The sequence below is a fragment of the Mytilus edulis genome, chromosome 3 (genome assembly GCF_963676685.1).
Source record: "Mytilus edulis chromosome 3, xbMytEdul2.2, whole genome shotgun sequence".
NCBI lineage: Eukaryota > Metazoa > Mollusca > Bivalvia > Mytilida > Mytilidae > Mytilus > Mytilus edulis.
In genome coordinates this window covers 3,383,720-3,401,082 of record NC_092346.1, presented here as the reverse complement: position 1 = coordinate 3,401,082, position 17,363 = coordinate 3,383,720, and the positions used below count along the sequence as shown (strand labels likewise).

Below are 17,363 nucleotides of genomic sequence, written 5' to 3'. Positions count from 1 at the left end.
TTTATTTTGGATTTCAGTATTTTGGCTTATACTTCTTCTAGGTAATGTTCAGCGTCTACTTACAATTTTGAAACCCCCTTGATAAAAGTATTGCCCCGTACATACTTTGAAACATTACGTTTCACTCTGATCTTGCTTGTGTACGTTCGGTTGTTTTTTCTGTGAACAATGAGTTCCTTATATCGGCCACTTTAATACAGAAACGCGTGCTGATAATAGCATTTAACAATTCATCAATAAGTAATACTTTCTGTAAAGCTGCATACAATTGGAATGTATCTATATTTATTCTATTTACAGGAACATAACACCTTTCAATGAGAGTTATGGTGTTAATTCTATAATAGCTGATTTTACGATTCATGGAACAACTTGTTCGGATTATTCCTTAATTATAAAATTCGAACATCTTTTGGTAAGTAAATTTTTCAAAGTTATCTCTTTATATTATTTTGTCACTGTTCAATTTGCTACATTTATAACTTTGTGAAACTGTCTGGATGCACTCAACGTTTTGATCCCGGACATTGTTGAAGTGACAATAATTGTTGAAATGTGAATATGGTGCATTAAAACATTACCCTTGATGTTATTACTAACATCGAAGAAACATTGTGGTGTTGGACTGTTCGTTACCGGGTGTATTATCTTACCAGTAGCCAGCTTGTAGATGCTGGAATGAAAAAAAAACTGATGTTTTTCTTACAATTTTGGAAGTTATCATAAAGGAGTAGGTCCGGTAAGGACTCATTTTGGCCTCAAATTTCAGTTTCATCTGACGAAAGATTTTGACCAATTTTTGAAGACTTAAGTGTCTATTTCACTTGATTTAATTAGTATAAGTGAAAGATTTTAACTGATTTAGTCATTAAAAACGATCCGATTCAAGCTCAAATATGAAAAATCTCTCAAATATGCCAAAAAACGTCACTTTTCAGATGGTTTTTGTCAAAAATGAAAGTGGCCGCATCCGTGTTCATCCACAACCTTTATATATGTTATGTATTATCATAAAATACAACTTACATTTCAATATTAAGGATGAACACGAATGCGGCCACTTCCGTTTTACAAGGAAACCGTCTAAAATTTAACTAAAATGATAGAATTTTGAAGTTTTTAGTAATTTAGCATGACTTAATGGTGCTACAACCCGATATATGTGCATTGTATTGTCAAAAACAGCCCATATTTATGTAGCAGAAGCATTCAACTGTCCAATTAATAACTAAAAGTTTACATTTTAACAATTTTGTAAAACTGTTATATTTTGGGGCCAAAAAGGGGTCTTACCGGACCTACTCCTTTCTATAAGTCTACTTGCGTAAGGCATTCTGTATAAAATGTACAGGCACTAGAACAATGACTGGAAGATGAGTAGGAATATGAAGCATGTTTAATTCATTTATTGGAACTGAGAACACACGATAGTGCCTTCGTCATACAAACTATATGAAATCATAACAATTTTCTGAGAATATGACAAAATGGTGGTTAGAATAATATGGTTTATTTGATATTTTATTTAACAAGGAAAACTATACCAAACCATTTTGCGGACATTGGGATTTCAGTGCTCTGTGAGTATGAACAGTCTTTTTTTTATATTAAGGACATTTGTTATGATGGCCAATGAAACTACTATCTATCAGAAAAAAAATAGTTGGATGTAGATCGAACTACCTGCAACAATTATCCAAAAACACGAAAAAAAACAGCTTCCTAATTTCTGCTTTAATAACAAAGGGAAACAAATATGATTGACAGAACAACACATGTGGTGGTGAAACCAATATCGGAGACTACTCAACCCTCTCATCAAGTAAAATCACAAAAATACTGAACTTAGAGAAAAATCTAATCGGAAAGTCCATAATCACATGCAAAAATCAACTAACAAAACACATCAAAAACGAATTATTATACTTTCTGTAAGAATGTCCTACTATAGTAAAATTGCTCTATCTTTGCATAGTTTTTAAAAGAAATATATATAGTTAACTACACTATGCAAAATTAGTATGCCTTGCTGTTGCACCAGACTAGTGATTTTTACGTCAATCATTTTCAATTTCGCGTTCAAAGGCAGAGCTTAGTTGCTTTAACAGTCCAGTGGATTGGATTTATTAGCCTGACAATTAATTAACTATTACAATTGAACAATAAGGGGAAAATAATAGATATCATATTAATTGTTCATACATTTTAAGAGACTTTAACATACTGTTGTTCTGTTAGAACGTATTTGTTCTAAGTTTACGTCTGCTTACTGCCGTTGAAACAAAAATTGTTTGAATACTTTAGAAGTAATTTTTACAGATAAATAGTAATGACTACATCACTGTTTTGTACGTTATTGAGTACTATGGAAAATGCTAATGAGAATGAAATGAAAGGGGTATGGAATAAACCTTGTTTATACCAAATCCAAAACAATACCGGGCAATCAAAGCTATGAAACGATACCTTTTTGGTACTTCCTCATCTTGAAGTCAATATGAGAACATGCCTTCAACAATGAGCACAATATAGGTACTTTATAGCATGTTTAAGACAAACTCTAGTACCAGTTAAAGGGCATACGATACAGTTACAGGGGAGATAATGACGTTGCTAACGTAATATGTTATTTTCGCGACGTCAAACTGTGACATATCGGGAAAAGATGCATTTTTCGACTGATTTTTATCATTCAAACTGATTTAATTTGAAAACGAGTGCATGGACCCGTATTTTTTGAAATGACATTTTGTTTCATTTTGCAGGTAATTTATGTGGGCCAAATTTTATAAAACTGTAAATAATGCATTTTTTTAAAGTTGATAAATATACAGCAAAAAATGACGTTTTTTTCTACATTCATGACCATTTGATAACTATGTATTATTTCTGAAGAAGAAATGCATACGTTTTAAAGATATTTAAAAAAAAACAGAAATTACAAATTATTTAACAAAAAACAATTTGTGTTTATCTTTAAAAACAAAAAAAGTTATGCTTTCTTTCGAAAAGGAAAATACGGCCACAAATCCGAATTTTGAGCAAATATACAAAATTTCGACCTCATTTAACTCAAAAAGTAGCACATGAAGGTATATTTTTTATTACATATTTGATTTAATTAGGTAAAAAATAGTCTATATGCAAATTTGCATCAACTTGTAAATACAGGATCAAAACTGTATCGTATGCCCTTAATTAGAATTCTACTTGTTAAACTAGTCTATATTGATTAATCTTCAGATAGATTTAAAATCAATCATTTCACCTCAAAACACTTACTTTTGAATTTATTTATTTGGAACTCTTTCTAACAGTCAACTTGAAAAAATTAACTTTCTAAAAGACAGCATATATATATGCAGAGATTCATAAAGGACATTTTTCATACTATAAAGCATTTTTAACATAGAAATACACTAAGTCCTGTTACAAAATTTAGAATTTTTCGAAAAACTAAGGATGTTCTTATCCCAGGAATAGAGTACCTTAGCCGTATTTAACAAAACTTTTGGGAATTCTGGGTCCTCAATGCTCTTTAACTTTGTATTTGTTTGCTTTATAACTATTTTGATCTGAGTGTCACTGATGAGTCTTGTGTAGACGAAACGCGCGTATCAAATTATAATCCTCGTACATTTGATAAAAATAAGCACTATTTGAAATAGTAAACAGTCAGCATAATAATAATGTTATTTAAGTTGTGTTCAACATTGACTTTGGAAAATAGCAGCCAAGGTGAGCGACAATAGTGTACTTCCCTTTAGGTCGTGCACTATTGTCTCTCACCCTGACTACTACTTTCACATAGTCAATGTTAAACACAACGTTATTTTATAAATATACGTTTTAAACAAGGAAATGAATGTGGTTCGAATATATTACTTTAACACAGTAATAAACATTTAAAAGTCACACTTTATGACAGTTGTATTGACACATGAATTGAAGATGCCTTTTGGAAACTGTACATGTTCATCTTGGTTGATTCCAATATTTTGTTCAGACTGCATTCTTAATTAATATGTTTATTAATCATTATCCTTCCAAATTGTATTTGATTAGATACATATTAACATGTTTGAATCGTGTTCAAATTTACCATATGCAAGATTATATCAACAGATAAACTGCAAATGTGACCTTTATACTTTATCTTATAGAAATACTGTTCATGGAGCGTGGTCGACGTTTGGTTCACAAGTTGTCAATGCTACTGACTCGTACACGATATGTGAATATAATCACACAACTAACTTTGCCATTTTGATGAGTCCAGGGAGGACAGTATGTTTACTTATGTTAAATAATATATCACAGTTTCTCAATAGAATATCACATCTACATTGTATCATTTCTATAATTGTATTATGTTTATTAATTAATAATTTATTATCTGTATGTGTAAATATGTTAATGGATTCAACTGAACTAATATTTCTGAAATATGCACTTTTCATATCCTACGTGTTTGGAGATATTAGAGTTAGTTTGCACATGATAAGAGTCTAACTGTTTCTGCATAATTTTGTTATACTGACTGCACCGGGATCCCTTATATTTATCATTCTCAGTTTTCGAGCAATTAACTCTGACGTCGCCTTAATATATATATCGGTCATGGACTTTAATATATCAATTTTTTTCTTTTTTTATTACTTATCTAATACTTAGCTTATTAAGCGAAATCAATACTTTCAACAATGCAAACATGTCTTAGCATGCAATAAGCATATATGCATAAGGTATCCAATCCTTGCAAGCAGAATATGTTTCATTTCAATTTTTAAGTGCTTATTTCGGGGATTCTACGAATTAAGTCGAATGATATTTTTTACAAAAAACTTTGCTTTCTTACAAAATATTCAATTGGCTCAATCTGTCAACTGTCGAACAGTGTGAAGTCATTTTGACAAATATTCGTACTATCCAAAGCAATGCAGGATTGGTATGGCAAGATGGTATTCTCAAAAAATTGTTTTACCGTCGTTCAACTTTTTTTGTATAGGGTGTGGTCACGTCTTTTCTAGATATACATATATATATACAACTCGTCTAAACATCAACCCAACAATATATAATATTAGATCTGTAAGGCCGTGTTCACATCAAAATCCATGTACAGTAAACTTGTTTACAATAAGTTTAATGTACTGGACATTGGTTTCACATTAAAGGAGTACGTCCGGTAAGGACCGATTTTGGCCTCAAATTTCAGGTTCATCTTACGAAAGATTTTGACCACTTTTTAAACACTTAAGTGTCTATTTCATTTGAAACAAATAGTTTACGTGAAAGATTTTAACTGATTTAGTCATAAAAAACGACCCGATTCAAGCTCAAATATGAAAAATCTACCAAATATGCCGAAAAATGTCACTTTTCAGATGGTTTTCGTCAAAAATGAAAGTGGCCGCATCCGTGTTCATCCTCAACCTTTATATATGTTATGTATTATCATAAAATACAACTAACCGTTCAATATCAAGGATGAACACGAATGCAGCCACTTTCGTTTCACGCGAAAACCGTCTAAAATTTAACTAAAATGCTAGAATTGTGAAGATTTCAGTAATTTAGCATGACTTAATGGTGCTAGTACCCGATATGTGTGCATTGTATTGTCAAAAACAGCCCATATTTATGTAGCAGAAGCATTCTACTGTCCAATAAATAACTAAAAGTTTACATGTTAACAATTTTGTAAAACTGCTATATTTTGGGGCCAAAAAGGGGTTTTACTGGACCTACTCCTTTGTTCACATCTTTACACCTTGTTTTATTACCTGTACATAAGATTTGTTCACGCTTGTAAACTATATGTCATTTAAATGTTCATCACGTAGAACCGAATCCAAAGTTTTCGGACAACTTTTCTAGCAGTAAGGGAACGACCAGTTGACTTCAAATCCGGGGGGATGGAAATATTCCCAACCCCAATTGGATACAAAAAAAATCAGGTCCTACAGATGATAAAAAATATTCTGAATCAAGAGTTTCCCCCTACATTATAGTGTTAAATGTTGGAAAAAAATTACCAGCATCGAAAAAAAAGGAAATAAAACGTTTGCGCGAAAAAAAATGCTGACTCAGATAAATAAACAAAATACCCCCCTCCTTTTTGGAAGTTAAGTGGTTGCTTCTTTATGAAAAATAAAGGCAACAGTAGTATACCGCTGTTCAAAACTCAAAAATCCATGGACAAAAAACAAAATCGGGGTAACATGAAAGCCATATTGATGATTTGCAGTAGTTTAAAGATACTAAAGATGTCTCGATTAAGCATTAGAAAACGTAGGCTGCAGTAGCGTGCTTACAGACGAAGAAGTAGGATTGATATATTAGGGATCCCAATATTTCTATCTTTTCTGTTTGTTTCAAATGGTATTTCCCTTCCAATGAGTATTTGGCAAAAGGAGGGGGATAATGTTTTTTTTTTATTTTTAAGTGTAATTTAACGGAATATAGATACTAGACAAACAAAACATTTACCTCACACTTTTTAAGTAATGAATTTATGAGTGAATCGTTGTTTTGGTAAATGTCAGTGGCAAATATTTCTGTGTAAGTCAAGTCGATTCGGGAAGACCTCAATTTGAAATTTTAAATGAATTATGTGTTCGACAATGATGCTGCTTTGATTCTTGATAAGGGGTTAATAAAGCTACGTTAAGTTTTTTTCCTAAAAAAAATAAATAAATATAAAATTATCAAGTTTAGACAAATATTTCTGTAAAGAACTTTATTAATAACTGTTATAAATATCAATGTTATTCAAAAATCGTTTCTTCCTTAAATATACACGGTGAAACTTATGTTTTAAATGCCTAGTTGTGTGTACACTTAATTTACACCAGGCCTACATCGCGATCGTGTATCGACTGCATGTAGACAAAACATGATTTACACGTCATGTAAACATTGAGTTTTATCAATGGGAACGTAATTTTGTTTAGTTTACGTGCGAGTTACACTTACACAGCACCGAGTTAAGGTCAATGTGAACACGACCTAAATTTGCTTTCGCAAATTTTTTGTTCCTCCCTCGCCGGGATTCGAACCCATGCTACTGAGATATCGTGACACAAAATCGCCTGCACTGTAGCCGTCCCGCTAGACCACATGACCACCTGGGCTTCAAAATAATTAAGCTTTCGGTGGCCGTGTGTTACCTTTCCTCGTCAGTTTTAATCTAGCGTTGTACTACAGTATATGATATGTAATGCATGGAGATGTTATTGTTACAGATCAGTTCAATTATTTGTAGTAAAGGATCCTACAAATTAATGCAAGATACAGGCACAGAAAATAATAATATTTATAAGTACATCTGAGACAGTGACAACTGTACAACAGATTTATCCATCGGATCACCAGCAATGATGGTGATACATGATTGTGTACATTATGTATATACAACTCGCCTAAAAATCAACCCAACAATGTTAGATCTTTAAATTTGCTTTCGCAAATGTTATGTTCTTCCCTCGCCAGGATTCGAACCCATGCTACTGATATATCGTGACACCGAATCGCCTGCACTGTAGCCGTCCCGCTAGACCACACGACCACACGACCACCTGGGCTGCACAATAATAAAGCTTTCGGTGGTCGTGTGTTACCTTTCCTCGTCAGTTTTAATCTAGCGTCGTACTACAGTACATGATATATAAGGCATGTAGATGTTATTGTTACGGATCAGCTCAATTGTCTATAGTAAAGGATCCTACAAATTAATGCAAGATACAGTCACAGAAAATCATTATATTTATAAGTACGTCTGAGTCTGTGACAACTCTACACTAGATTTATCCATCGGATCACCAGCAATGACGGTGATACATGATTGTGTACATTATGTATATACAACTCGCCTAAAAATCAACCCAACAATGTTAGATCTTTAAATTTGCTTTCGCAAATGTTATGTTCTTCCCTCGCCGGGATTTGAACCCATGCTACTGATATATCGTGACACCAAATCGCCTGCACTGTACCCGTCCCGCTAGACCACACGACCACCTGGGCTTTACAATAATAAAGCTTTCGGTGGTCGTGTTTTACCTTTCCTCGTCAGTTTTAATCTAACGTCGTACTACAGTACATGATATATAAGGCATGGAGATGTTATTGTTACAGATCAGCTCAATTATCTATAGTAGAGGATCCTACAAATTAATGCAAAATACAGTCACAGAAAATAATTATATTTATAAGTACGTCTGAGTCAGTGACAACTCTACACTAGATTTATCCATCGGATCACCAGCAATGATGGTGATATATGGCTGTGTACATTATTTACATACAACTCGTCTACACATCAACCCAACAATGTTAGATCTTTAAATTTGCTTTCGCAAATTGTTTGTTCTTCCCTCGCCGGGAATACACTGTATAAGAACGAAATAGAATATCCCACAAAACAAACATCAATTTAGAATCAATATACACATGAATCCAAAAGCAGTCACATTTCTATTCTGATTCCCCCACTTGGGGTCTTGTCACTTTTTTATGTATATAAGAACGAAGTAGAAAGTTCACAATAAACGAACAACAACACCAATTTGAAATAGAAATTTAAATAAATTCACCTTCATACTTTACTTCCCTTATTTGCGCACAACTCGTGTCATCTCTTTATGTATCTGCATGATAGTAATGACTATTTATCTTACCTCCTATACATTTCTAGGAATGTGATTGGTTAAAAGCGCCCTCGTGGAGACCGTGTTTATTTGATATTAGGTTAGTAGGGAGGCGGGGCTTATCTCATACACGGTTAGTAGTGGAGTTACGTCCCTTTATATTCCATATAAGGTAGTAGGGAGGCGGGGCTTATTTCAAACACGGTGAGTAGTGGTGTTACGTCCCTTGATAAAAACAAACCGGTACTGAGAAAAAAATCGTAAAGGTTTCAACAGACGAAGAAATTGATGATTAAGAGTGAAATAAATTATTTCATATAACACATTGAAACCTCACAAGTTGTTATTGTTGGTATCTGTTTTTGTAGTATCAATGGAAGTAGTTTCTTAATGCTAACAGTATTGAGGACTTGCTCATTTTGATAGGTCTAAATTTCACACGTTAAGATAGTCGGTAAGATAAATTCGTTACATAGTGTGCTAGTGACCTAATACGGTATATATCCTGAAGATATTTTATTTTGTTTACATTGAAAAAAAGTAAAACCACCAACATACCCAAGTCCCCTAACAAATGTCAAAATAAAAATCTCCAACACATAAAACGAAGTGATAACAATTGTCAAAACTCCTGACTTGGTACAGGCATTTTCTTATGTAGAAAATTGTGGATTGAACCTGTTTTTAGCTAGCTAAACCTCACACGTGTATGACAGTCGCATCAAATTCCATTATATTGACACTGACATATGACTTACATACTATTTAAACAGTTTTTAACGATATGCCTTGAATACTTTTTGTTTTGTTTTTTGCAATCTGATAATATGCTTATTGTTCAGTCCTCGTTTGAGCGAATGCTGTAGGTTATCACAAAAGTTATGTGTGAATCATTTTAATTTTTGTTTGATTTTTTTTTCCTGTCATACCTTGTCAAATGTAAATAGTTATCATAGGTACCAGGCTTTTCATCTAAAACGTCAGACACGCGTGTTGTCCACATAAGACTTACCAGTAACGCTCATATCAAAATTGTTAAAGAGCATTGATGGCTCAAAATTTCAAAACGTTGTGCCAATTACGATTAAGGTTATCTATGCCTGGGATAAGTAAATCCATTTTTAAAATGATTCATACTTTTACAACATTAACTTTATAGAGATGAACACATAATTAAAGTTCATAGAATACTAGATGGTATTTCCTGATTTCCTGGACTTTTTAAAGAATTTGGCCGAAAAAAAAAATGTTGATACTCATGTTGGTTATTCATGTTATTTGTGCAGGCCCATCAACATATTACTAAAGCGGTATAACTAGTCTGCGCAAGTATTTAAAATTGTACTTTGATGTCATTGTATCTTTCTAAATATAATTTTACTCTTCTTACAAGCCGCCCTCTCACCATTTTCCACTGAGCCTTATATCTGCCATCGGATGTGGAGTGTCCATTTTGTTTCTGGTCATTACAATTCTCATTCATTTTGTTCTTTGGAGGTAAGATTTGACAAATTACAATGATGCATTGTTGTTATTAAAATAACGTTGTTGTTATGAATACGTATATGTAAATATCAGTTGAACGCAAAGGGGTTGTTTGAACAAATTAGTCTATTAATCAAAATATTTTACACTTTTCATAAAAGACAGCATGCACATTTTAATCTGTGATAATTTGATTTGCTTATATGCATACTAGTTAGTTATCAAAGGTAACAGGCATATAGTTTGATACGCCAGACTCGCGTTTCGTTTACATAGAACTCATATTTGACGCGTATATCAAAATAGTTAGAACGTACAAGTTAAAGAGCATTTAGATAATGTATTCTTGGGATAAGAAAATCCTAAGTATTTCGAATAATTCATACTTTTACAACCCCCCCCCCCCCCCTAAAAAAAAAGGGGGAAAACAATAAACAAACAAAGGAGTCAACAAATATAAACAAAATTGCATATCGACAAAACACATGTGCAAACACAAAAGACGAGAATACCAAACATTACCGTAGCACATAAACTCACAAGCAGAACGTAAGAAAACCAAGACACAGCTTACGGTTATATCCAAAAAAGAACTAAACAGTTAAAGTGAATTGTTACAAAAACACATAACAGAACACTTGAACAAGAAACTAAAATAATAAACAACGTCAAAACATATGAGCTTTGTTTTTCTATTAACAACTTCGTCCTATTTTTTACGATTGGGACGTCTCTGAACTCGATTTATCACAACCGGTGATCCAACGACACATACGTAACCTGAATTTTGTTCTCGTATCATTTGATTGTGTACCTTTATTCAAGACTCATGTATTGACCGGTTTTCTAATTGTTGTAGGCATGTAAAAACTGACAGAACAAAAACACTGATGAACCTATGTGTGGCATTAATTATGTCGTATGTAATATTCTTAGCTGGTATAACACAAACACAGAATAAAGTAAGAAAAATGGAAGCAAGAGATATAGTATAACACTAGTTTGTTGGTATCCAATAAAAACAATAAACTGTCATTATAAAAAAAGTTGTCGTGTGCTTGCCAATAAGACAGCTTTCCATCAGAGATAAAATTACGCATGCACATTTTATTGTATACTCAAATTCAAAGTATTATCAGACGCGTTTGTATATCAATACCTGTTAACCGTAACTGATTCAAGCACACATATATTTATTTGAAAATATTGAAATTTCATTGCACGAGCTATTACATTAAAAGTTCATCATTTTTATACATTTTCATAATGCATGTTTTACGCAAATACACACAACGTAATATGATTGACAAGCATTGTACAGAAACTAAGTATTTTTTCGGTGCATTTTTAATCAAGCTACCCCAAAAGCAATAAGATGTACCTTTCCTGACGAAAAGTGCAATTAACATGATTCTAGAAAAAGGTCAATGGTGATGTTACGAACCGTGTCAACATTTTGTTATGCAGAAATCATCCATAAAAAGGTAGTTTTACTATTAAAACTATTATCAGAAAGTTGCAGTGTTGATTGCAAATTCCAATGATAAAAATTTACTGCCTTCAAATAATGCAACATTATTATATATTTTGTAATGGTTTTTTTTATATCTTATTGAAAGGTTATATGTTCAGCGATTGCAGTTGGTTTGCATTTTATGTTCTTAACAGACTTTGCATTGATGCTTTCGGAGGGTATCCTTATTGTGAGAATGGTAGTATTTGTTTTCCCAACAAATTCTATAAGTCATAAGCTTATACCAGCATGTTGGAGTAAGTTAAAAAAAAAACATAAATTTATATCACACTTACAAATAGAAAGCATTATTTATAATAAAAGAAACGTTTTATGTGATATTACAATGTATTACAACTCATGATCATTTACCTTTAATGCTAAACAAAATATTTTGCTAGTCGAAATGAAGACTAAATGTTCACTGCAAACATTAATTTATTAATGGCGTCAATGCTAAACAAATTATAGTGATGTATCATAATTTCAGTTCAGTGCAGGTCCTACATCATTATCATTTGTTTTTATTATTAAATTCACCAAACAAAATCACTAAAATCGAGTATAATTGGGTTTAAAAACAGCAAACTCACAAACCCTGAAATAAATGTCCCTATACAAACCCGGATAATAGCATGTACATTTCACTCATTTTATTTAGAGTCCAGCTGAGGACCAACCCCGGCTGTGGGATTCTATCGCTGCGTTAAAGACTACGTGATGACCTTCAGCTGTTTTCTGTTCTTTGCTCGAATAGTTCTCTTTGACATACTCTCCATTTTCCATTCTCACTTGTGCATAAACGGAAGAGCAAAACATCTTGCACTGAGCTTATGTAGAGAGTACACAACACCTATAAAGTAGGCTTTGTTCTATACAAAATAATTTAATTTTTATTTCCAGTTGTTCCTGCTTGCATAGTTGGAATTACTGCTGGTTTGACTAAACTTAAAGGCTATGGCAATCAACAGTTGTAAGTATTTGCCGCGTAAATATTATATAGTTTATTACATTCAGACCGAACTGTTGAGCAATTGAAACAATATTTTTTTTCGAAATAGCATTACCACATACGAGTGCAAATGGTATATATCATAAGAATGGTTATGAGTGGTGGTTGATTCGCGATACTGAGGGTGATAAGTTCTTGATGTTGAATGAAAATGAATTATGTTTTGAACTTAACCGAAATTATATGCTATAATGGTAATATACATAAAGTTCTTAATCAAATTACATGAAAATATTACCGTCACTCAAATCAACCAATGTTGATCTTACTACTAATAATTAGCTACTTTGTGGAACTATAGTTATAAGTTTTTACTTTAACCAGATCGGGGTTAAACGAAAACTATGTGTGCTTCAGTGTTGTATTCTGGCGGTGTATTCCCACACAACAATTTGTAATTAAACTGAGTTCGAGATACTGACTTTTTAACTTATGACATACATATTGGTATGTGTTCAACATGCTAGTGTTATATTTGTTTTACTGTTTATTTTTTCCATATTGGATTATCATGATTATCATCTTTGTTTAAATCCTGTGTCAAATCGAAAGATTTGCAAATCAATCGAATAAAACGTCATACAAAGTTTATACATATATTATCTAGCAGAGGATTACTTTAATTATTTATTTCAGTTGTTGGTTAACCCTTGAATCGAACCTCATCTGGGCGTTCATTGGACCAGCACTTTTTGTTATAGTGGTATGTATGTTCAAATGATGTAAGAATGTTACCATTCTGAATTTAGGAATATGATGATCAGTTATTTATATTGCCATTTTTTTTTTAAATTCTGGCATTTAGTTCAATGTTATGGGATTCATAGAAGATGGTCTATGTGGCTTATGTATACAAATATTAAGATTTCTAAAAAAAAATATAGAAAAATAACCACACATAAACAAATGAATAATACAGTATTTTTGCAAATCTTTAAAAAATAAATTGTTGATTTTTGTCATCTGGTAACAATACGAGAGTTATGACAAACATATTGACTTAAAACTTTGTTTCGCTTTATCTATCTAAAAAAGTCACTGACCGTAACATGCACCTGATATTGTTTTAATTGTATTTCTTATGATTCACACATATCATTTGGAAAGTACAGTTTTAAAACGAAATGAAATTGCTTGCACGGAAGAGGCGAAAGTTACCATAGAAATAGTCAGACTCATAAGTCGAAATAACTGATAGATAGATTGATAAAACAATATAGTTTGATCTTGATATGGTCGTGCACATTGTATCCTTTCTAAGGACATATATGCTAGTATGTTAAAAAGGATCAAAACTATACTGGAAAAATATGCCAGTATGTAAAAAAGGATCAAAATTAAGAAGATTCCAAAAGTACTATAAAAATCATAAGTTAACAAAAATACACGATCCTAACCAAACAAATATTCAATAATCAGTTCACATATTCCATCCCATAAAACTAAAGAGTTACTAACATCAAAATAAGATATCTTGATATCTTTAGGTATTATTAACTATAAATTAATGTTTATATTTCAGGTTAATTGTATGTTCATCATTATTACGGTGTATAAAATGATGACAAGTAGAGGGTTAGCTGCTAAAGCACTTCAAGTAAAATTTAAGTAAATACTTTGTCAACATCTATCAGTGGTATTGTATTGTCATTTTTGAAAAATGGTTGAAAATCCATATTAGAGTACACCCACAAAATGTATTCAACATATAACTGAGTAACACAAGTGTTTGTCGCTTAAATAAGTATACCAAGGAAACGAAACAATATCAGCATATATGTATATAATATTATCAATGTTACCATACTATAAAGCGAAACTGAACATAACACTAAACAAGGAATGGAGACTGGATCAAATTAAACTTTAGACGAAGAGAAGAGCTTTGGCAAACTAAAGATAATCTATTGCCACCAATTTTGGTTTCACCCTTCAATTCGTTATTTCAAGCGACCTTTATTCAAATTCAAATTCGGGATTTTTATTTGTAAGCCCGGGATTTCGGGATAAGGACCCCCGTCACCCTCCAATTATGTATATATACAAACAATAGATACTGTAATGGTAACTTTATGCATATTTATCAATATAGATGTTATGTTTTCAAGCGATTAATTCCTTTGGTTTCGGTTTGTGACCCGGTTTATTTTCTCGTTGCTTCTTTATAAATTTGTTAGGACAGTTGTTGTATCAGAGGTACAACTCTATTAACTGTTAATAAGGTAAAAAAAGTGTGAAAATTCGAGAGTATAATAGACAAATGGAGACATAAATACTACCGTTATTTAAACATATGCATAGTTAATAAAACTGAGAATGGAAATTGGGCGTTTGTTAAAAAGACATCGACCTGCCCTTAGAATTATTACAGAATAATGTGTGCGTGAAATATTGACTAGTCATATAAAAGGAAATAACATGACTCACAAGTATTTATACCAATCGCAAAAGACAATTTGTTTTGTGAATAACATAATGTTTCTCTGTTATTTTTCTGTACAAAAAATGTATGCTGTTCTTTTCAATGTTTTATAGGATTGGGTTGAAAAGTATTTGTGTCATTTTACCGATCTTTGGATTAACGTGGGTACTTGGAGCATTTTCGTTGAATGATGACCTGGTCATGTTTCAATACTTGTTTGCAACGTTCAACTCTCTTCAGGTATATTAGACTTTTACTTGTTTATCACTCAGTCAAATGGATGTTAACGATCATTAAAACCAAACATTTGATATTTGTAATCATTTATCAAAAAAGTTCTGGGATCGATAATTTACAGTTAACAAGACATTTGTTTTATCTCGATAACTTCATGATATTTACAGGAGGAACGGAAAAAACGAAATGAGTATTTATAAGTGGAAGGCAAACTGACAAGGTTAAAAACAATAGACAAAACAAACCGGTAAAAGCATAAAGTATAGTTTATAACGCATCATTGAAAAACTGAAGACAGAGCATCAATTACCCCTACAAAACATGATGTGAGCTCATGTGCTCATATATAGTAAACATATCTTGCAAAACGTGTAGCGTACGTTGTCATGCTTATTATATTAATCATATTAATTAGTGTCTTATGAGGTGATGTCAATTCAAAAAAACAGAACGATATGGAGGATAGGACAATTAGAACATATCCGTCGTCATCTTTGAAACAGATCATTCATAACGGTTAACAAACTTGTGAAGGGCATATTTAATTGTTTTCTTGTAAGCAGAAATCTTTATAAAAAAAGTCATGATACAGGCGCTCTGAAATATCTAATGGGAGTTGCATACACAATCGGCAGGTGCTGCTTGAATGCATATATATCGAAAGTTTGATGTACACGAAAAGAAATTCAGGCGTACCAAAACTTAAGTCGGTATATTTACTAGCTTTATCAAAACATGAATTTAAGTATCGTGTTGTTTCGACAATTTTTTTTTTAATTTTAGTGATCAACTGTGCTTATTAAGACTAATTGTATAGGTTTATATACAAGGTAAAATTCAATTTGTAGGATCGCTCACCCTTCTGGAGCACCTGATCATGAGATCAACCCAGGTTTTGATGGAGTTTGTGTTGCTTAGTTCATTAGTTTTCTAAGTTGTGTCTTCTGTACCTTTTATTTGTCTGTTTTTTTTTTATCTAAGCCATGGCGTTGTCAGTTTATTTTCGACCTATGAGTTTGGCTATCCCTCTGGTATCTGTCGTCTGTCTTTTACAATTATATTTTTTTTTATTCTTTAACCAGGGTTTTTTCATATGTTTGTTCCACTGTTTCCTGAATGATCAGGTATTTATGTTAACAATAGAAAGCAATAGCACAAAATAAAAGTATGCATTGTTTGGATAAATGTATATAATCGCACGATTGTGACTGAAACGTATTTATTATCCTTCAATTTTTTCACATCCGCAAAGAAATGGACCCTATCAGTATACATGTTCAATCATTAAGTGGTGCAAACGTCCAACGTTCACAATTTAAAAAAAAAAGATATTCTATAACTCTCAATAGATATAAGCAACTATAGGTAACATTTCTGGCGTTTTCAAAGTCAGTACAATTTCTGATTATCGAGGTTTCATTTGAACATCAACATTTGAAGAATTGCTAAAAAACGAAAAGCGACGATTAAGAACTTCTGTTAAAATAGTTATCAAAGGTACCAGGATTATAATTTAGTACGCCAAACGCGCGTTTTGTCTACATAAGACTAATCAGGGACCCTCAGATAAAAATTGTTATTAAGCCAAACAAGTACAAAGTTGAAGAGCATTAAGGATTCAGAATTCCATGAACTACATCAATAACACTCAATACTATTATGCGGTAACATATACGAATCCACATGTGACACCTGTTTTCTTTCTACTATCTTTTATGTTGATAAGTAATATAAGAGATCCAAGCATCAGAAAACATGTGATACATTGTGTAACCTTAAGACATCAATACATTTGTAAACTAGCCATCATGTATTTGTTTAACCTTTATATATTTTATGTGGTGAATTTTGAAATCTAAAATTGAGAACTAAAATGGGGAATATGTCAAAGAGAAAACAACCCGACCAAAGCCAAAAATAGATCTAGGCCAGTTATTGGTCTTTAACACAGCGGGAACATTTCAAAACCAGAGACTGGCTACGGCTGACCCCTAACAAAAATATGTACTTGTTCATACATGTACATATGTATAATGATGTTCA

The 17,363-nt window shown here is 32.2% G+C and overlaps 1 protein-coding gene across 1 annotated transcript in view; it reads left to right on the top strand.

Moving 5' to 3' along the window:
* LOC139514174 (adhesion G protein-coupled receptor B1-like) overlaps window positions 1-17,363 on the top strand; it is a 30,832-nt gene that overhangs the window by 11,207 nt on the left and 2,262 nt on the right. The window contains exons 8-18 of the mRNA XM_071302963.1: window positions 301-415; window positions 1,534-1,580; window positions 4,164-4,287; window positions 10,045-10,148; window positions 10,996-11,098; window positions 11,756-11,906; window positions 12,553-12,622; window positions 13,298-13,364; window positions 14,184-14,269; window positions 15,197-15,323; window positions 16,403-16,444. Of these exons, the coding sequence (XP_071159064.1) occupies window positions 301-415; window positions 1,534-1,580; window positions 4,164-4,287; window positions 10,045-10,148; window positions 10,996-11,098; window positions 11,756-11,906; window positions 12,553-12,622; window positions 13,298-13,364; window positions 14,184-14,269; window positions 15,197-15,323; window positions 16,403-16,444 (1,036 nt within the window). The remainder of the gene's footprint in view (window positions 1-300; window positions 416-1,533; window positions 1,581-4,163; window positions 4,288-10,044; window positions 10,149-10,995; window positions 11,099-11,755; window positions 11,907-12,552; window positions 12,623-13,297; window positions 13,365-14,183; window positions 14,270-15,196; window positions 15,324-16,402; window positions 16,445-17,363) is intronic.